General features: G+C 36.1%; 1 protein-coding gene across 1 annotated transcript in view; it reads left to right on the top strand.

Moving 5' to 3' along the window:
- Positions 1 to 22,355, top strand: part of LOC111158295 (SEC63 homolog, protein translocation regulator) — a 74,851-nt gene that overhangs the window by 7,194 nt on the left and 45,302 nt on the right. The window contains exons 2-4 of the mRNA XM_022520232.1: positions 11,304 to 11,403; positions 16,571 to 16,685; positions 17,996 to 18,108. Coding sequence (XP_022375940.1) covers positions 11,304 to 11,403; positions 16,571 to 16,685; positions 17,996 to 18,108 — 328 coding nt within the window. The remainder of the gene's footprint in view (positions 1 to 11,303; positions 11,404 to 16,570; positions 16,686 to 17,995; positions 18,109 to 22,355) is intronic.

Raw genomic sequence — 22,355 nt, forward strand, 5'->3', positions numbered from 1 at the left:
TCTTAATCTCACAAAACAAACTGAGGGTTGATGGGGGGAGGGGGGTTTGGAGAGGGGGGTGGGGTTATGGACATTGGGGAGGTTATGTGCTATGGTGAGTGCTGTGAAGTGTGTAAACCTGGCGATTCACAGACCTGTACCCCTGGGGATAAAAATATATGTTTATAAAAAATAAAATTTAATTTAAAAAAAAAAAAGAAAAAAAAATTTTTTTTAAGATTTTTTTTTGAGAGAGAGAGATAGCAAGAGAGAGTACGAATGGAGGTGGGGGTGGAGGGGTGGGAGAAGGAGATGTAGGGGCTCCATCCCATGACCCTGGGATCATGACTTAAGGGGAAGGCAGACACTTAACCACCTGAGCCACCCGGGTGCCCCAGTTGAGTCATTTTAAAATAAAGTCATTCTCTGTGTTCTACCCTGACAGAAAGGGGTATCAGACATGTACTATATATGCGCTTACGTCCTACACAGTAGAGGGGACCAGCAGGCACCTTGGCAGTATGAATTATGGTACATTTAGGCTTTGTAGGTGTGGTGACAAACTGGATTAGTAAATGCATTGTGTAAAATTGTTTTTATTTAAGTCTTTTTTTTTTTAAGATTTTATTTATTTATTGACAGAGATCACCAGTAGAGGGTGGGGTGGGGGAAGAAGGCTCCCTGCTGAGCAGAGAGCCTGATGAGGGGCTCCATCCCAGGACCCTGAGATCATGACCTAAGCACTGCAGGCACCCCTTAAAGGTCATTTTGCATACTTGCTTGACTTTGGAAGAACCTGAAAAAACAAAGATAGGCTTATTTTCATTTTCTCAGATGTTTGTTCCCTTACTCATACTTTTTATTTAGACATAGAGGAGGTCACAACAAATATATCTATAGTGTACTTGGACTTCCTTTTAAAGAATGTTTCCTATCATGAGATTATCGGTAAGAAATGTTGCACCATCTCACCATCACACTGTTTTCTTTGAAAAGTGTTGTTGGTTATTCATTCTCTTAAAAAGGTCCTTACATTTTGAGAATCGCATTTGTGTCAGTGTGGATGGAAGGGATTTTCTCATAGATTCCAGATTTTTTTGGCTTTAGGTTTTTTGCTTGTTTAGTTAAATCTAATAGTTATTAATTGAGCCTTCATTGTTTGCCTATACTAGGAGGGCAGAAGATAGGAATATGAATGCAGTGTAAATCTTGTTTACAAGACTTTTTTTTTTTAAGATTTTATTTATTTATTTGACTGAGATCACAAGTAGGCAGAGAGAGAGAGAGAGAGGAAGCAGGTTCTCTGCTGAGCGGAAAGCCCAATGTGGGACTCGATCCCAGGATCCTGAGATCACGACCTGAGCGGAAGGCAGAGGCTCAACCCACTGAGCCACCCAGGCACCCAAGACTTTTTGTTTTGATAGAGTTTGTAATCTAGGTAGGGCGGGAGGATTAGGATTAGACAAATACATGAATTATTATATCCAGAGCACAACAAAGGAAATGTAAGAAAAGTGAAAACAAGTGCTGTTCAAATTAGCTAGATAAAGTATTTGTGTCTAGTTGGGAATGATATTGGGGATCTAGAGGTATTTTGTCTAAATAGTTAAAGGATAAGAAAGATTTAATGGGTGGAATGGTGGGGATGGGTAGTGTGAAGAAATCACATGAGGGGAGCACCAGGCTGGCTTAGTTGGTGGAGCTGTGACTCTTGATCTCGGGGTCATGAGTTTGAAGCCCACGTTAGGTGTAGAGATTACTTAAAAATAAAATCTTTAATTAAAAAAAGTCACATGAAGGGGGCGCCTGGGTGGCTCAGTGGGTTGAGCCGTTGCCTTCGGCTCGGGTCATGATCTCAGGGTCCTGGGATTGAGCCCCGCGTCGGGCTCTCTGCTCGGCGGGGAGCCTGCTTCCTCCTCTCTCTCTGCCTGCCTCTCTCCCTACTTGTGATCTCTCTGTCAAATAAATAAATAAAAAATCTTAAAAAAAAAAAAAAGTCACATGAAGAAAAGTACAGAGACTGGAAAGCATGGAATATATTCAAAGTACAGATCTGCTGAAGCAGAATTCATTCAGTAAGTGAGAAAAGGTTAGAAAAGTTGATTTAAGTCAGGTGGTGGAGAATCTTATATGCCTAGCTGAAGAGTGTGTGATTTGGTTGACAGAATGTCATTTTTGGACGTTTTAGAACATATTTTAACAGTTGTGTTGTATACGAATTAATGTAATAGCATCTTGTAGAATGAGAAAGAACAGAGGTCATGATCCTGGGGTCCCAGGATGGAGTCCCTCATCGGGCTCCCTGCTCAGCAGGGGGTCTGCTTCTCCTTCTGACCTTCCCCCTCTCGTGGTCACTCTCTCTCTCAAGTAAATAAATAAAATCTTAAAAAAAAAAAAAAAGGAGATAATGAGGGTTTGAGCAGTCGTGGTGGCAATAGGAAGATAAGTGACATACTTGAGATATTACTGATGTGGAATCTTTTTTTTTTTTAAATTATGTTGGTAAAGTATATATAATGTAAAGCTTGTAGTTTTAGCCATTTTATTTTATTTTTTATTTTTTTAAAGATTTTTTTTTTTTTTTAAAGATTTTATTTATTTATTTGACAGAGAGAGATCACAAGTAGACAGAGAGGCAGGCAGAAAGAGGGAGGGAAGCAGGCTTCCTGCTGAGCAGAGAGCCCGATGCGGGACTCGATCCCAGGATCCTGAGAACATGACCCGAGCCGAAGGCAGTGGCTTAACCCACTGAGCCACCCAGGCGCCCCTTTTTTAAAGATTTTTATTTATTTGACAGAGAGATCACAAGTAGGCAGAGAGGCAGGCAGAGAGAGGAAGGAAAGCAGGCTCCCTGCTGAGCAGAGAACCCCACGCGGGGCTCAATCCCAGGACCCCGGGATCACAACCTGAGCCGAAGGCAGAGGCTTAACCCACTGAGCCACCCAGGCGCCCCAGTTTTAGCCATTTTAGATGAACAATTCAATAACAATTACATTTACAATGTTGTGCAACCATCACTGCTATTTACAGTGTTTTTCATCACCCCAAACAAACTCTACCTATTGAGCAATAACTCCCCCCCCCTTTTTTTTTTAAATCTAAAAAAAATTTTTTTTCAAAAGATTTTGTTTATTTGACAGAGAGGATAGTGAGAGGGAGCTGAGCAGGGAGCTTGACACCGGGCTCGATTCCAGGACTCTGGGATCATGACCTGAGTGGAAGGCATATGCTTACCAACTGAGCCACCCAGGCGCCCTGTAACTCCCCATTCTTTCTTTCCTCCAGCCCCTGAAAAACTCTTATTCTTTATACATTTGCCTATTCTAGGTGTTTTATATAAGTGAAATCATATAATACTTGTCCTTTTGTGTCTAGCTTATTGCATTTGGCATAATGTTTTCAGGAGTCATCCATGTTTTAGTATGTATCCGAACTTCATTTTTATGGCTGAATAATATTCCATTGTATGACTATGCCACATTTTATTCACCTGTTGATGAACACTTGGATTGTTTCCCCTCTTTGTCTATTGTGAATAATGCTGTAGTGAACATTGCAATAGTATCTGTTTAAGTCCTTGTTTTCAGTTCTTTTGGGTATATTCCTAGGAGCAGAATTGGCAGGTCATATGGTCCTTAGCTTTTTGAACTGTTTGCCACAGTAGCTGCAACATTTACATTTCTACCAGCATATATACACGGGTTCCAATTTCTGCATATCCTCTTCAACACTTATTTTTCATTTTTAAAGAATTATAGCCATTGTAATAGATATGATGAAGTGGTATTTCACTATGGTTTTGATTTGCATTTCCTAGAGGCTAATGATGTTGAGTAATCATTACTTTTGTCTGTTGGCCATTTGTATATGTTCTTTGGAGAAATGTCCATTGAAATCCTTTGCCCATTTTTAAATAGAGTTGTTAATCTATTTTTGTTGACTTGTAGGTGTTCTTCATATATTCTGGATATGATCCCTTATTAGATACATGGTTTGCAAATATTTTCTTCCCCTCTGTAGATTGTCTTTTCACTTTCTTTTTTTTTTAAATTTAACTTTAGTTATTATTATTTTTTTTTTATTAACATATAATGTATTATTAGCCACAGGGGTACAGGTCTGTGAATCACCAGGTTTACACACTTCACAGCATTCACCATAGCACATACCTTCCCAATGTCCATAACCCCACCACCCTCTCCCTCCCCACCTCTCCCCGGCAACCCTCAGTTTGTTTTGTGAGATTAAGAGTCTCTTATGGTTTGTCTCCCTCCTGATCCCATCTTGTTTCATTTATTCTTTTCCCACCCCCAAACCCCCCATGTTGCATCTCCACTTCCTCATATCAGGGAGATCATATGATAGTTGTCTTTCTCTGATTGACTTATTTCGCTAAGCATAATACCCTTTAGTTCCATCCACGTCATCGCAAATGGCAAGATTCATTTCTTTTGATGGCTGCATAGGATTCCATTGTATATATGTACATCTTCTGTCTTGTCATTTTCTTGATTATGTCGTTTGATGCACAAAAGTTTTTAACTTTGATGAAGTCCAAGTTATTTTATCTTTTATTGCTTTTGTTGTCATATCTAAGAATCTATTGGTGAATCCAAGGTCATGAAAATTTATCCCTATATTTTTTGTAAGGGAATTACAGTTTAAGTGTTGAGTTATGTAAGTTCTTTATATTTTGGATGATAACCCCTTGTTGGATATATCATCTGCCCATGTCTTCTTCCATTCAGTAGGTTGCATTTCCTTTTTGTTGGTTTTCTTTGCTGTGTAAAAGCTTTTTATTTTGTTGTAGTCCCAATAGTTTATTTTCAGTTTTGTTTATCTTGTCCTCTATCTCTTCTTTAATGGTTATTTGTTATTCCTTTGTACCCTTTGTAACTGTAGTTACTTAACCTCTCTGAGCCTCAATTCTTTTTTAAAGTATAATACATACATACATATCCCCAGGGCTATTGGAATGTCTGAATGAGAAAATTCATGTATTTAACAAATATTTATTAGGCACCTACTATTTGCCAGTTGTTAGGTAGTGGAATGTGGGGTAAACAATGTAGATGGGATCTCTATTCTCTTGAAGCTTACATCCTAGTGTGGGGGAGATGATCGACATGCAACATATAAACAATAAAATACTAGATAGTGCTATATACTGTGTAGAGAAGTAGGATTTTCAGAGAAAGTCTTCCTGAGAATGTTCCTTCAAGCCAAGTGACGTAAGGAAGCCAGTCATTCAGAAATCTGAATTGTTCTTTTGGCCTATTACTATGGATGAACAGTTGTGTGTGTACAAGAACCTTTAAGGCAAAAACAAGTTGGGCATATTCCATAAACAGAGAAGACCAGAGTGGCAGGAGTTTGCCAGGTCAGGAGAATAATCTGGGATAAAGTCAGAGAGGAAGCTGGAATGCAAAGCATGTCTGTAAGCCAGGGTGAGAAGCTTGGAGTTTATTTAAAGTTCAGTGGGAGCTATTGAAGGTTTTTAAGCAGAGAAGTGACAAGATCTTGACTCAATATTCTCCTATTTCTTAACGAGATGAAAATAGTTTTTTGGTCACTTTGCTTATGTATCCTTTTACAGACGATGTCTTTTCTTCTTAAAATGTTTAATTAAAAAATTTTATTTGCATATTTAAAAAGTCACATACTATAAAATAGCATACAGATTGTCCCAGGTTATAATGGTTCAACTTAAAATTTTTGGACTATGAAATGTGAAATTGATACACACAGTGGAAACTGTGCTTCGAATTTTGAATTTGGTCTTTTTCTGGGCTGATGATATGTGGTACAGTACTCTTCATGATGGGTGGCAGCAGTGAACCAGAGCCCCCCTCGGCTCTGTGATCCTGAGGATAAGCAGCCATTCCATACCATACACACATTCTTTTTTTTTTTTTTTTTCTACTTTCAGTACAGCATTTGATAAATTATCTAGGTTTCTTTCTCTGGTGTAGGTGGCAGATGAACCCAAGTTTCTGAAACCTTTCAATTTAGGTAACCTGTGATTGTGTGTGCTGGCAGTGGTGAGTCGTGTTTAGTCAGTCCCTCTCTCTGTCCCATATCCAGATGGTTGGTTCTGACCTCGCCTTGAGGATGACACATTTTGGCTACCTGTTCAGATTCAAGTTAAGATCATAACAGCAGCTTTAGTTTCTCTTAGTGTACTTTGAGATTAGGATGATTTAGGGAAGCTATGGTTTTGGTGGTTTAGAGCAGTGATTACCAGTTTTTCACTAACAAATTATCATTTTCATGCCTTTCCTCTTTTGCAGCATTCTGGGAACCAAGCCACACTATTATAGTAAAATGTGTTTTCCTATGTTTTAAAATTAATAAAACAAAATTGTCCCAATGGTGAGTGAGCCAGTATCATCATGGTGAGGTAATATATTCTAAACCAACTGCAGAAAGACTTTGGGCAGCTAGAAAACTGATGTATAATGTCTTTTAGACTTTTTGGATTATTGAATATAACCTTTTGACTCTTGGTACTATTTTCTTGGACCCCTGAGGGATTTAGGAATAGTTTTAATAGCCACTGAATTTTGGAAAGAGAAATGTACTTTTTTCTTTTAAATAAATGATGTCCTCTCTATATCATTTAGCTTTATTAATTTAGGTCATCTGTATTATAAGGTATGTTCTAAAATTTATTTCTCAGTGATTTTTAAAATTTTCAAAATATCAATGTATTTGTATATTTATTTGAACTGAAAAAAATGGAGTCATACTTTTTTTTTTTTTTTTTTTTACCAAGTTTGATTTGTCTAATTGATTTAACAGTGAGGGCTGCCTTTGCCAATTTAGTTATATAGGGGATATTTTCTGTAAATTGAATGATTCAAGGTAATCTGCAGCTTCCAAATTTTAACAAAATATACTTAAATTAGAAGATAAAGCTATTTTGTCTAATATTGGCAAAATGTACTTTTCACTTTTAAAAATAAGTTTTGGTATTTATGGGATATTTATAAGCTTATAAGTGACAGCATAGCAGATATTTTAATCTAATTTTAATAATTTATCAACATAATATTTATGCTGTCTTGATAGCACCAAAAAAAGTAGCATCAAATTAACATCTAAAAGTTTATAGATGTCAAACCTGAGTATGATAAACTTAACTATGTTCTTTGGCACTATGTGCTAAAGCATTTAGAGGTGAAGCCTATTGATGTTTGCAGTTTACAGGAAGATAGTTCAGATAAAAAAGAGTGGGAGGAGAAAAAGGAAACTAGAGGTAAGGCGGAGAGTTGCAAAATGTTAACATTTGGTGAATTTAGGTGAAGGGTATTGTTCATTGTAATATTCTTTCAACTGTTCTGAAGGTTTGAAGATTTTCAAAATAAAATGTTAGGAAAAAATAGTCACGGGGAAGAAAAAATTAATTTTAAGAGGTATTTGTCAGTATTATAAGAAATGACTTATCAGGATAAAGGTATGCTACATTAGGGTAGAATTATGTGGGGGAAGTAGAATAAAGGGTTGGTTTGTTCATGAAATTTTGTAAATGTATGATGGTGGCTATGAAATCGCTTAGGTATTTAGATTGCATTGGTGTGTTTAAAAGTTATGGAACTATTCTATTTTAAAATGTTAACTCCATGTCAAAAATGACATCTTTTGCAACTCTTCAGACTTCTTATAAAAAATTTGAGATGCCAAATTGGAAATCTACAAGTAGATAATATGATTTTTAAAAATTCTTTTTGATAATCAGGCAAACAGGTTTGAAAACTTCAGTTCTGGCTAGCATTCTTTCAGCTCTTTGGGTGCTAGGAATATGGTGCTAAGAGTTCACTGAGATATACTACACCCTGTCAGATCATTCTGGCATGGACAGATGGCTGTGACTCTTTTTAGCTAAGACATTGTATAGCTTATGAAGCACCACCATAATAACCTTCCCCCAAACCTGTACTGTTTCTACAGACATAAAAACTTTATGTTCAGCAGCTGAGAGCAATCATAGTATGTTGTTACATTGTTTTTTAAACCACAGAGTTGTTTTATGACTTTGTAGTTTCCCTTTTCTATAAATGTGGATGATTTCTTTAAAAACTATAAGTTAATGGTGTTATTAATATAATTTTTACTAGCCATGACAACTAGAAGTTTATAAATGAACTTTTTTTTTTTTTTTTAACATTCTAAATATCTTGTAAAAAACGTACTGGAAGGACTTCACTTGTGATATTTGACTTGAGGTCATTCATGTAGAGATTTGGAATGTGTGCCTTGAATATTCAGTTGTGCTGGAAATCTAAATGTCAGTGTGTTACTGTGTAAACCATAGCTTGTAGTACTTATTGATTGATTTCAGTGTTATCCTAAAAAATTAAGATCTTTTACATTTTGGACTGGAAGAGCGAGGCATAGAATGTACATGTACGCACTGTGAAAAACTGTGGGGCTGAAAATCATGTGTACTTTTTTGGGCCAGAGACATTGGGAGAATATCATCCCTTTGAATCGATCAAGCCATCTGGTTGATGGAAAATTCAGCATTGTTTTTATAACCTTTTCAAACATTTCCTTGGTTTTATAGTTGAAATGGGAGACTGTGGAGGCTTAATTTAATGAAATACAGATTAAGAAGTCACCAGTGATATTTTCAAAAGTGTCCATAATTTAACCATGAAAATAAAAACATTAACATTGCCACTTCATTCTCAGACCCTATTTAAGTTTTGTCTCAGTGAAGTTCTTTATAGCAGAAGATCCAGTTCAGAATCACACATGACATTTAATTAACATCTTTCTTTAATCTCCTTCAGTCTGGAACAGTTCTTCAGCTTTTTGACTTTGAAGATTATAGGCCAATTATTTTGTAGAATGAACCTGAATTTGGGTTGTCTGGTGTTTTTTCATGATTTGATTCAGGTTATATATCTTAGGCAGGAATTTTACAAAACTGATTCTGTGTGTCTCTTACTACATTCTCTCAGATGGTATATGATTGCATTTTGTCCCAATGCTGTTGATGTTCGCTGATCATCTGATTAAGATAACGTCTGCCAGGCTTTCTGTATTAGTTTCCTATTGCTTCTGTAACAAATTTCTACCTTAATGACTTATTGCAACACAAATTTATTCTCTTACAGTTCAGGAGGCTGGAAGTCCAAAATCGCTTTCACTGTGCTAGTCATGGGGTTGGTAGAACTGGTTCTTCCTGGAGGCTCTAGAGTTGAGTCCGTTTTCTTGCCTTTTCTAGCTTCTAGAGACAGCCTGTATTATTGGCTTATGACTCCTCCCTCCATCTTCAGAGAACATCACTCCAACATCTGCTCCCATTGTCGTATCACCTTTGTCTTTAACCTTCCTGCCTCCTCCTTATAAGGACCCCTGTGATTATATTGTGCATCCAGTTAATGTAGGATACATCTCCCCATGTCATCTTAATTTAGTTGGCTTTGTAAAGTCTTTTTTGCTATGTAAGATAATGTATTCACCGGTTCAAGGTATTAGGATGTGGACGTTTTGGGTGACAATTGTTCAGCCTACCGTATTTTCCCACTGTAAAGTTATTCCTTTCCCTTTTATAGTATTTTGTGGAAAGACACTTGGACCCCTTGTTCCTATTATTGGAGAATGGTATTTAGAAACTAGATCTGGATATTAATATGCTCACTGCTCTTGATCTTACCCACTGCTCCTAGGCTCCCTTAATAGTGTTAGGGAATATATATGTATAAAATACATCTGTATTTCTGTATTGAAAGATATTAGTTCATACTGATATCTTTAGTTCCTATTCAGTACCCCATGATTTATTCTTATTTTTGATTTTTTCATATGTGTAACTCCCTTCTCTGATGGTGAAAAACTTGACTCCAGTTATCTTTTATGTGTTAATTTATTTGATCAGTCCCCCTGTGTAATACCGGTCTCCTTTGCTGTTGCCACCCCTTCCCATTTATGGATCCCACTTCACACCTGCTTCTGATACCTCCTGCCACATACCTCTCCTATGTGGATGCTTTCCTCAAAGCATGGTGGTAACAGGTTAGTTGGACTTCTTGCATGGTGGCTTTGGAGCATTCTGTTATATGCAAAGTTCTTTTACTTATCATCTCATTTAAGGACTCCAGTTTTGTAGTTTCTAGTATTGTGGAAAAATTTCCATTTAGTATTAGCCAGCTGGATTCAGTGTAGACGATCTCAGTTTTGTTGGCAACAACCAAAGCATTATAGTCAGGAGCCAGTGGACCACATGTCTTCTTCTCCCATCAGGCCTGATCAGGGTGTTGACCTTGGCCCTTGACAATGTCATAGAGGTTCTTCATAATCTGTTTGATCTGGTGCTTGTTGGCCTTGACATCCATAGTGAACACAACAATTATTGTTGTCTTCTATCATCTTCATGGCTGACTCATTGCTCAGGGGGAACTTGATGGTATAGTGATCAAGCATCTTGCTCTTCCAAGGAAAATATTTGGGCTGCCTTTGGAGTGTCTTGGGCTACCAGAAGGTGGGTGACACACAGATTTCTTTCTTTTTTCTTACTTTTTTTTTTTTTTTTTGGTGTCTGTGGTTGCCTTTCAGCATTGCCTTCTTGGCCTTCCAAGCCTTTATTTTGGCTTCAGCTTTGGGAGGAGGAGGGTTTTTTCCTTTGCTTTTCTGTATGCCATCTTCATGAAAAGGTACATTTTTATTTTAAAACTTAATTTTTTTAAACTTGGGAAAGTTATTCAAGTGATGATAGTGAGTTTAGTAAAACAATACATGATATTTTGGCTTTGGTTTAATGTCTCTTTAATTGAATTGAAGATTTTTCCTGGCTACTAAAATAATGCTGTTTCTTTAACTCCTATATGAACCTAATTTAACTTCTTATGGCTTTGGGTGACTTCTCTCATTTAACATAATTATTCTCATAATTGAACAATACTATTTCTCTTTAGCTTCCTTAATAAGCTGCATGTTTCAACTATTTTATACTTTTTGTGCCTTCTGTAGTAAAAGGGAAAAGAAGGGAGCATTTCTCAGAAATTGCTGCTTATGTGACTAAATATTTTGGGTTCAATTCAGTTTTTGCATTTTTTAATTAGAAATTATTTAAGTCATGCATGAAAATGGTTGCCTGGTAGTTGAACAACATTTTCCAGATTGATCATTTGTTCTGAGTGGCAGAAAAATTAACCAATATTGTCAGTTTTTCTTAAAGATTATTTGAGTAGGTAGTATTTTATACTCCAGTAAAATTTTAGCATGGTAATAAAGGTTAGTATGGTATTAAGTGGTTTTGCCCTCAGTGTGACAAATGCTTTAACTTACCACCTTATTTCTTTTTTTTTTTTTGACAGAGCAAATTCGATTAAAGAATATCAGAAAAGTGTATGGAAGATGTATGTGGTATCGTTTACGGTTATTAAAACCTCAGCCAAATATTATTCCTACAGTAAAGTAAGTAATTAGTTTCAATAAAAAAAGTACATAGTACTTATTCTTTGCTAGGTAACACATAAAATATGGATATAGTGATGAATAAAACATATGTTTAAAGAAATTGTAGCATTAGGTAGGAGTAAGGTGTGAATTTGGGAGCTTTCTAAACAGAGTGATTTAGAAGTTCAAAGGAGAGAAAATGTACTGACTTGGGAAGGAAGGGAGAAGGAGAAGTCAAACCTTGACGGAAGACCTTTGCATCTTGTCAGGATTTGGATTTTGCCTTGAAGACTATGGGGGAATCTTTAAAAGATTATCAAAAGCAGGGAGGTGACATAATCAAGTTTGCATTTTTTGTAGTGATATTTAAAGTTTATTGAGCACATACTGTGTGCTAGATGCTGTGCTGGGGCTTTGTGTGTTATCTCATAATTTTATTATTAACTTCAGAGTAGATGTTTTGCTGTTTTGTCAGATGAAGAAATTAAAAGGAAGATGAGGTAACTTGACCAGGGTCCTGGAGCTAGAAGTGGTAGAGCAGGACCTTTTATTTTGGCAGGCCAGTTTGATTAAACAGGCCATTAGCATGTTTAATTAGAGCAGGCCTGTTTGACTTTATAAGGCTATGGGGTATACTGGTTTAGAGCCTAGGCTTTGGGTTTTCACCCTGAGTCATCAATTTTGCAGTAACAGGTGAATCTGATAGGTGAAAGAGTTGCCATTTTTGGAGGATTGTATCTTATGAATTACTTATATCTGTCCATCCAGTAGATAGGGGAAGAACTAGCAGAGGAAATTAGTAAAAGTAGAACCATTTATTTTTTAATCTGGGCTTACATGATGATAATTTCAATTTATCTGTGTAACTTCAAGGGGTTTAAATGGTTTTTCTTTGTAAGGTTTTACTTTGCTTAGTTTAGTTCCTCTGCAGAGGGAGGGAAATTTTAGCTTTGGTGTTAAGAGTTCTTCATTGGTGTGAAACTGAAAGGCAAAATTAGTTTTTAGAAGAGTATTTTATGTTCAGTGTTTATTCGTAGCTTTTGCCTCTCATTTTAAATTATAGTTTCAGGAGGTAGCAAGGCAAATATTTTTGGCCTCCCAATCTCTTCCTTTTTGGGTTTTGATCAATACTTTGTGGGTATCTGAACCCCAGTTTTTCATGGAAAAAACCCAACTCTGAAGTTCTGTACAGTGATTAGTAAATTGCTTTACTTAAATGGAAGCACAGATTAAGGGATGTTTGTAAGTGAGGAAGAATTAAACAGATAACTGGGTAACAATTTAGATAAGGTGGGAAACATCAAAACCTTTGTGCTACTTAACCTTAAAGCATTGTTTCACAATTAAGCAGTCGTGTAATGCTCTAATTTCTGGAAGTTGACTTTTTTTTTTAAAGGTTTTATTTATTTATTTGATAGAGATCACAAGTAGGCAAAGAGGCAGGCAGAGAGAGAGGAAGGGAAGCAGGCTCCCTGCTGAGCAGAGAGCCTGATGCGGGGCTCGATCCCAGGACCCTGGGATCATGACCTGAGCTGAAGGCAGAGGCTTTAGCCCACTGAGCCACCCAGGTGCCCCTGGAAGTTGACTTTTAAAGAAAAAGCGCAAGACTTCACAAAGTTGATCACTGACACTTTATGTAGGGAAAAATGCTTTTCTTTTCACAGGACCTAAATATGTTTTTAAAAAATTGGGTGTAGATCATGATGAAATCCATTCTGTTTCCACCTTTGCTTTAGCTTTCAGGAAATTAAAGTGTGATTTTATTGGTGGTTAGTTTTCATCAGCCTGGGGGCTTCTGTTATGAGCTTCTCTAATCCTCCCTTCCTTCTTCTCAGAGAGCCAGGTGCAACATGTGGAGCATCTCTCATGGGTTATAGTTCATCCTAGGTGTTTTTTTGTTTTGTTTTTATATTTATTTTTTTTTAATTTTTATTTTTTATAAGCATATCATATATTTTTATCCCCAGGGGTACAAGGTCTGTGAATCGCCAGGTTTACACACTTCACAGCACTCACCATAGCACATACCCTCCCCAATGTCCATAACCCCACCCCCCAACCCCCCTCCCCGCATCAACCCTCAGTTTGTTTTGTGAGATTAAGAGTCACTTATGGTTTGTCTCCCTCCCAATCCCATTTTGTTTCATTTACTCTTCTCCTACCCCCTTAACCCCCCATGTTGCATCTCTTCTCCCTCATATCAGGGAGATCATATGATAGTTGTCTTTCTCCGATTGACTTATTTCGCTAAGCATGATACCCTCTGGTTCCATCCACGTCATCGCAAATGGCAAGATTTCATTTCTTTTGATGGCTGCATAATATTCCATTGTGTATATATACCACATCTTCTTTATCCATTCATCTGTTGTTGGACATCTAGGTTCTTTCCATAGTTTGGCTATTGTAGACATTGCTGCTATAAACATTCGGGTGCACGTGCCCCTTCGGATCACTACGTTTGTATCTTTAGGGTAAATACCCAGCAGTGCAATTGCTGGGTCATAGGGTAGTTCTATTTTCAACATTTTGAGGAACCTCCATGCTGTTTTCCAGAGTGGTTGCACCAGCTTGAATTCCCACCAACAGTGTAGGAGGGTTCCCCATCCTAGGTGTTTTAATTTCCTCTCCCTTCTACCCTTGTTTGCTTTTAAGTCTTGTTTTAGTGATTTTCAGTTTTACTTTTATCTTTGTTTTCTGAGCTTTCTTAGCCTTTGGGGCACTGGCAAAACAAAATGTGGAATTATTAACTTACAGATATTCACATGTTCTGTAGCATATCGAAGGTATGGCAGACTTTGGGTTTGAGTTAAAAATTACCATGTAAATTATTTTCATTATTCATTCAATAAGTAGTCATTGTGTGCCTATTATACCAGGAACTGATATATTGTGATTAACAAATAGATGTGGTTCAACAACTTAACAGTTGTGGGAGAAACCGGCAAGTAAACAAGTAATGATAATAGAGTTTAGTAAGGGCTCTGGCAGAGGGGGTGGGGGTGCCATGACAGAGCAGAGGAAGGGCTTTCTGTCTTGGGACAGGAAGCTTCTCTGAGTGAGGTTTGGGTAAGACATGCTGAGAACAGCTAACAGGAATCGATTGTTTACTATCTGTGAGTTACCTTCTAGGTGCTTTACATACCTAGTCTCTTTTAATTCTTAAACCCATCCTAAAAATTAGAAACTGAATTGTAAAGGACAAAACAACTTCCGAAGATCTCTAAGTTAATAAGTGATGAAGCTGGGATTTGACCTCAGGTAGATTTGTTCCAGAGACTATGTTCTTAAGTACTTCTCCCTAGATAGCTAGGTAAAAGCGAGAGTGTTCTAGGTAGGGATTCTTTTCCCTTTGGGGATATAGGTAGTATGGAAAGCAGTTTGCAGTATTAGGTACTTAATAAGGATTAGAACGTTATTTTGGCCAGATGGAAAGAAATTTGTATCTGAATGCCAACTTTGTTTAAGCAGTTAGTCAGAATTTCAGTAAGTTAGTCAAAAATTCAGTAAGATCCTGTCCATGTGCTCAAGGAGCTTGCAATGAAATGAGTTGGAGGAGAAAAGTCATGGTTTTTGCTTCTTTGTGAGTAACTCTGGTTTCCCCATTGATCACTTTGACAAAGGTAAGGATTGCTTTGAGGTGAGTCTTGAAGGATGAATAGTTTGGGTAAGCAGAAATGGGGAATGGGAATTCTAGGTGGAAAGATTGAAGAGCAAAAGCATGTTGGTAGGAAAAGCTTAGGGAACTTTGGGAGTCGGTTTTTTGGTTTTTGTTTTTTTAATTTGGGTGATAAAGGTCAGTAGGTGGATCGGAACTTGATCCTGAAGGCTCATTCCAAATAAACATATTTAAACTAGATTTTGACCAAATGAGCTTAAACACATGTAACATTTTCTGTCTTTGAAAAAAGGTCTCTCCAATTTTGTTTGATTAGGCTCATAGGATTCATTTTATGTGTTTGTTTAACAATTCCTCCTTAGCATAACAAATTGTGATATAAAGAGTATAAAAAAATAAAAATTACTCAATTTCATCACTGAAATACAGCCACTATTAAGATCATTTTCCTTTAATATTTTTAATAAACTTTTATTTATTAAAAATAGCATATTATACATATATTTTTGAAAGCTGATTTTCTTGTTTTAATTTAACAAGGTAGATAATCTTCCACAGTAGATATTGTTTTTATTGGCTAGGTGGTATTTCACTTTATTACTATACCATTAATTTATTTGTTTACTATATTGATGGGCATCTCTGGTGTGTTTTCTGTTATTATTTCTGTGTATTCAGTGTATTATTTCTGTTCTATATCTGTAATCAGCTTTTTATACTTTATATGCTTAATTCTAATTTATTTCCTTCTAAATTTCTTGAAATAGTTAAAAGGGTTTGTATACTTCTTTAGGGTTTTGATACCTTATTGCCAGATAGTCCTTCAGAGTGTAAAGTGTATGAGTGTTCCTTTTTTTCAGCATCTCCAACATTAATAATATCAGTCTTTTAAATATTTTTACTAAACAGAACATACTGGAGAGAAGGAGTTAGGTTTTTTTTCAACTTCTGTATTCGGTTATATCCCTTTTTATCCTACTGTTTACATCTTTTTATATCTGTATGGGCTAATGATTTGGCTGTGTCTTGGTTTATTAGTCTCCTATAAATGGTTTATTTAATTAGTTCCATATAAATGGATATTTGTTTCTTAAGTTTTACTGTTATAAACAAGGCTATTCATTCTTCATTGCACAATTGACCCATCATTTTTTGCAGTTTATCTTACTTAAAGTCTAATTAGGTTAAGAACAGTTCTTGTTTTTTTTTTTTTAATTACATAAATGGTTTACTGAATACTTAGTATATTTTGATCTAATATGAGACCAATAAGTTAATAAATTGAATTAAGTTCTATACATAAAATTCTGCAAATAGTAATGAAGGAATATTACATGCAAGATTCTAGATGCAGACTGCTAGATTCTAGAGAATTCAGAGTAAAAAGTCAGAGGTTGTGACAGGAATTTACAACTCAGAGATTATGGAACTGAATCAATATCATAGCGATGTAAGACACTTTAGATTGTTTTATAGCCTTGTTTGGTCATAATGTCTTTATAGACTCTTAAAGGAAAACCATATAGGTATATTTATTTATACTTTACCTATCTTTTTCCCAAACAGGAAAATAGTTCTGCTTGCAGGATGGGCATTGTTCTTATTCCTTGCATACAAAGTTTCCAAAACAGACCGAGAATATCAAGAATACAATCCTTATGAAGTATTAAATTTGGATCCTGTAAGTAGTATTTTTATACAATGCACAATAGTTTATTGACCCTGTGAAAATACTGTAAGCCCATATCCTAAAAGGAATTGGGTTATGCCTAAAGAAATCAGACTTTGGATATGTAATCCATTGTTATTCTAATGTATATATGTTTTTTAAGCTACAGATGTTAATTTCCATCCTATAAAGCTTGGTTTTAAATTGCTAAATATAAGAATATTGGAAGATGAGATGAGAAGTTAGGATATTTTTAAAAGACATTTATAAGATTGGTTTAATGCAAAGTTAAAACCAGGAGGTTCATTTATGTTAGTTGGAGGGTAAAAATCTCATGATCCTGTGTTAGTTGACACTAAAGCAGTGTGTTAAGTCTTTATGTCTTAGAAAGAACTGGTTTCATTGTTAGTGGAAATTGAGGTTAACCTTGGATATACTCCCTAGGTAATCTCTTGATTGAACTTGATTGAGATGGGTCCCAATAGAAAATTAGTCTTTTATCAGTGGAAAGTTAGAACTGAAATGAATGCTGGAGACCATGTAGGCTTTTTTTCCAGTGGAGAAAATGAGGCCTGGAAAATTTGTGTCTTCTCTGGAGTCAAACTGAATCTAGTGCTCTTTCCATTTTTTCCCCAAACCACTTTCTTTACTTCTAGTATTTGCTCAGTAGATATCCAGGTATTCATGTAATACCAATACAAAACATGTCTTCTAGTTTTCTGTTTTGTAAAAGCCAAATTTGCATCATATCATCTGATTTTTCTTTTTGTGATGATTATGGTCATCAAGAGAGATTTTTTTAAGATTAAAAGATTTGGGGGGAGCAATTTAATGCCATTAAAATCAATATGAAAAATTTATTAATAGAAATTGAGTCTAATTAGGAAACAGCTAAGGTAAACTTCTTGAGTGTTTAATATTAAAATATTTGTAAACAAATGAAACCAGATATTCTTCTGATTATTTCTTAGAAAAGAAGTTAATCTTTGATTTGAGAATTTCTTGACAGACTTAATTTACTGTGATCATTTAAATGCTACTATCCTTTTATTTTAATATGACATTGTGTGTTTTATTCTCAAATCATTGGTGCCTAGTATACCACACAACACCTAGTGGGTGCTCAATACAATAAACATTAGACAAAATAAGTATATTTTTATTTAAAAAATACATGGTATGAAACATGGGACAGCATATAGGAAGAAAACATTTTCTCTTTCTGAAAATGTTGAATAGTTTATGTTTAAAGTTCAGAATGGGATGAATTATGTTTTTACAGCATTGTGCTTATTTTTACTGAAACAAAGCTTTCTTTTTAGGGGGCAACAGTAGCAGAGATTAAGAAACAGTATCGTTTGCTGTCACTTAAATATCATCCAGATAAAGGAGGTGATGAAGTTATGTTCATGAGGATAGCAAAAGCTTATGCAGCGTAAGTATCATAGGACCCATTACACATTTTTAGGAGTGGTAAAAAAAATAGTTGTCGGGCGCCTGGGTGGCTCAGTGGGTTAAGCCGCTGCCTTCGGCTTGGGTCATGATCTCAGGGTCCTGGGATCGAGCCCCGCATTGGGCTCTCTGCTCAGCAGGGAGCCTGCTTCCTCCTCTCTCTCTGCCTGCCTCTCTGCCTGCTTGTGATCGCTCTGTCAAATAAATAAATAAAATCTTAAAAAAAAAAATAGTTGTCATATGCTTTTAAATACTGACCTTATATGTTGAGTCTGTTATTTATGGAACTGCCTGACAACCCTAAACTGCTAATTTAACTAAACTTGAATTCTAAGTATCTTAGAGTAGAGCTTTTGCCCTGTGAAGTTGGTTAAATTAAGTATATGCTTAGAAAATTAATTAACATTATTACCTAAGTATTAGGTACAATGAGAGTACCTAAGTAGTACATGATAATGTTAATTAATTTTCAAAGCATTCTGATTAGAAGAGGATATATTTATACCTTGTTTTCATTTCTAGCCTTTTTTTAGACAAGCTCTATTTCTCTTATTTTGGAAAAGTAGCTTGTCTTATTAAGTTATCTGAAGACTAGTTTAATTTTTGGGAAACAAGGTAGAGTATATAAAATTAGAGGTAGTTTTTCCTTGAGTGTTAATATGACAAGAGATAAACGTTAGCTGGATTCTTCAAGACTCATAGGCATGTCCCCATTCAGCTCCTATGTTAAATTAAAGAGTAAAATACAGACAAGATGTTGCCTATTTTTAGAGGACTCAGTGATGTATAATTTTGTGCTGATTTTAAAAATAAAAGTAAATAATAGGAAGGGTGCCTGGGTGGCTCAGTAGGTTAAGCATCTGTCTTTGGCTCAGATCATGATTGTATGGTCCTGGGATCAAGAGGGAGCCTGCTTCACCCTCTTCCTTTGCCTGTCACTTCTCCTGCTTCTGCATGGTCTCTGTCTCTATGTCAAATCAATAAATAAAATCTTAAAAGAAAAAAAAAGAAGTAAATAGGATACTCAGTTGTGATAGCAAGTGCAAGTGGTATATGACTTACAGAAGTTTGGGAAATGCTCATTTTGTGCTTAATGAAAGTATATTGACTGTGTCTCCTTTCCTCTCTTTTGTAAGTTGCTTGTTATATATATATTATTCTGTGATAAAGCAGTGTCTTCAGGAACTTCCTGAAGCATGTACTACATTTTGTTTTCTGCATAGCAGATGTTCTCCAGATTGCTGTCTTTCAGTTGGTGTCTCCCCCTTTTTTTATTGTGTCTTCTCCAAGCATTTACTTTCATTGCACAAGTGTTCCAGTGCTTTAGTTGCTGTCTTCAGGTAATTTGAGAAAAACTGAAGATAGCTAAGATTGTTTAATTGGTAGTTTTAATTTTAGTGCCTTTGATTTTTTTCCCCCCCTCTCAGTTTTCAGGTATTATAATGTTCTTAAGTTCATTATTTTGTTCTCAGGTTACTGGAAATCTGACTCTTTATCTTGTATGGTCTCTATCCTAAAAAGTACAAAAGAATAATATATGGCCTTTGGTTTTAACTTAATTGTATGATCAAGCTTTAGAATGTTTTTTTAAGTAGGGGCGCCTAGGTGGCTCAGTCATTACGCATCTGCCTTCAGCTTAGGTCATGATTTGAGGGTCCTGGGATGGAGCCCCACATCAGGCTTCTTGCTCAGTGGGAAGTCTGCTTCTCCCTCTCTCACTCCCCCTGCTTGTGTTCCCTCTCTCGCTGTCTCTCTCCGTCAAATAAATAAAATCTTTTAAAAAAATGTTTTTTAAGTAAAATGTATTAAATGGTTGATGGTCCATCAGACACATGAAGGAGTAAAGTGATTATGGGACCCAGAACTTTGAGATCTTGTAACTTGTGTAGGTATAAATGGATTAAATAAATACAAGTTCTCGCTGATTGAAGTTCCCATTTTATGCATAGCCCTTGCAGCCTAAGTATAACTCAGGCAGCCTTTGGAATGCATTTATAGGCTTTGAACTGCAAAGTTTTTTTAGAATTTGCTTTGGCTATTCAGGATATTTTCTCTTCCCTTATTTGCCCATTATAATAACAAGCTGGGTCATTCCTATTGCTTCATACTGGTTTCTAACTTAAAGGAAAGGAGGTCTGGTTATTTTTGAAGAGTTAGACAAACTGTTGGATTTTCTGGTTCATAGTTTCTGGTTTCTTTTGGATATAGTTGGGATTTGGTTTGGGTAAAAAGCCCATGTTTAAGCTACTTTATAACAAGTGGAAAATGTAGATGTTACTTTAAAGCTCAGTTTTTTTAAACATATGTTTTCATGTGTTCCTATGCATGAATACGTAACTTAGCTTTATGTAGTGAGCTCGGGGTCACTCACCTATAATTTAGCGAAAACATTCTCTAGATCAGGATATAAAATCTGGGGTCCCTGAAACTATATACAGAATTTATGTGTATTTGTAACTATGCAATTTTCCAGGGCCAGAAGGGCTAGAGATTTTTGTCAGATTTCTAATAGAATCTATGACACAACCTCCCACCTGCAAAGTTAAGGGATATAATCACGTTTAGGAAACTTTATACTCAATTGAATTTTTAAAAATTTTGTTAACATCATTGGTCTTGTTTAAGCTTATTATATATGAATTATACTAAAATGACATGACTTTTTTTTTTTTTAAAGATTCTTTTTATTTATTTGACAGACAGACCACAAGTAGGCAGAGAGGCAGGCAGAGAGAGACAGGAGGAGGAGGCAGGCTCCCTGCTGAGCAGAGAGCCCGATGCGGGACTCGATCCCAGGACCCTGAGACCATGACCCGAGCCGAAGGCAGAGGCTTCAACCACTGAGCCACCCAGGCGCCCCGAAATGACATGACTTTTTTAAAAGATTTTTTATTTATTCATTTGAGGGATAGGGAGCAAGAGAGCCAGCACAAACAAGGAGAGAGGCAGAGGGAGAGACAGACTCCCCACTGAGCAGGGAGCCCTACAGGGGGCTTGATCCCAGGATCTAGAGATCATGACCTGAGCGAAGGCAGATGCTTAACCATCTGAGCCTCCCAGGCACCCCTAGAATTACATGACTTCTAAGTACTTTAGGTTTAGGAATGGTGTTATACTGAAGCACTAATGAGTAGCCAAAAATGTTGCTTTCTTAAAAAAGTTTATGATATAGTTCCTTTAATTTGATTGAGTATGGAGCATGGTGCCGGTCACACAACAGTTGTACAAAGTTAGCTTAATGAGTGAATTATTGGAATGGCAATTAGCTGTGTGTGCAGTTTGAAAAAAATCAAGTGCTTTTATGATGTGAGCTATACTTTATTTTGCAAAATCTGAGGGCCTTGTATGAAGAACAGAGCAGTTTATTATGCTGCCATCATCAGAAAGGTAGAGCAGATAATTATTTTTCGGAAAAGAATCTGATTAGAAGAAAAATAATAGCAAAAGCCCTGGGTAAGTGGACAGTTGTACAGGGAAACCGAAGCAAAATTTTTTGAGAAATATCCCTCCCTTAGCAAAAAAGAGCCATTATAAGCACCCCTTCTTACAAACTTGCAACCTCTCTACAGTGCTTTTTGTTGGCTTCTGTATTTTTCTGGACTTAGGTCAAATGGTATAACTGGAGTTAAAGTTAAAAGGGGACTGAAGATGTCAATGCACTTGTTTTCATAAATGACCAAATTGTAAGTTTAAAATATTTTCAATCCCTGATGAGCATAGGTGCAGAAATCCTCAACAAAATATTACCAAGTCACATTCAATAATACATTAAAAGGATCATTCACCACAATTAAGTAGGATTTATTCTCGAGATGCAAGGATGTCTCAGTATTTGCAAAATCAGTCAGGGTGATACACCACATTAATAGAAGGAGGAATAAAAATCAGATGATCATCTCAATAGGTTCAGAAAAAACATTTTGTAAAATTCAACATCTGTTTTATGATAAAACTCTCCCTAAACTCTTAGAGGGAATATACCTCAACATAATAAAGGCCATATATGAAAAACCCACAGCTGACATCATATTCAGTGGTGAAAAACTGAGCTAAGACAAGGATGTCCACTCTGACCACTTCTATTCAACATAGTACTGGAAGTGCTAGCCAAAGCAGTCAGACAAGAAAAAATAAATAAGTAAAAGACATCCATACTGGTAAGGAAAGAGTTAGACTGTGACCTTTTGCAGATGGCATGATACTATACACAGAAAACCCTAAAGACCACCA

Source organism: Enhydra lutris, unplaced genomic scaffold (assembly GCF_002288905.1).
Source record: "Enhydra lutris kenyoni isolate GAN:26980312 unplaced genomic scaffold, ASM228890v2 scaffoldscaffold58, whole genome shotgun sequence".
Taxonomy (NCBI): Eukaryota; Metazoa; Chordata; class Mammalia; order Carnivora; family Mustelidae; genus Enhydra; species Enhydra lutris.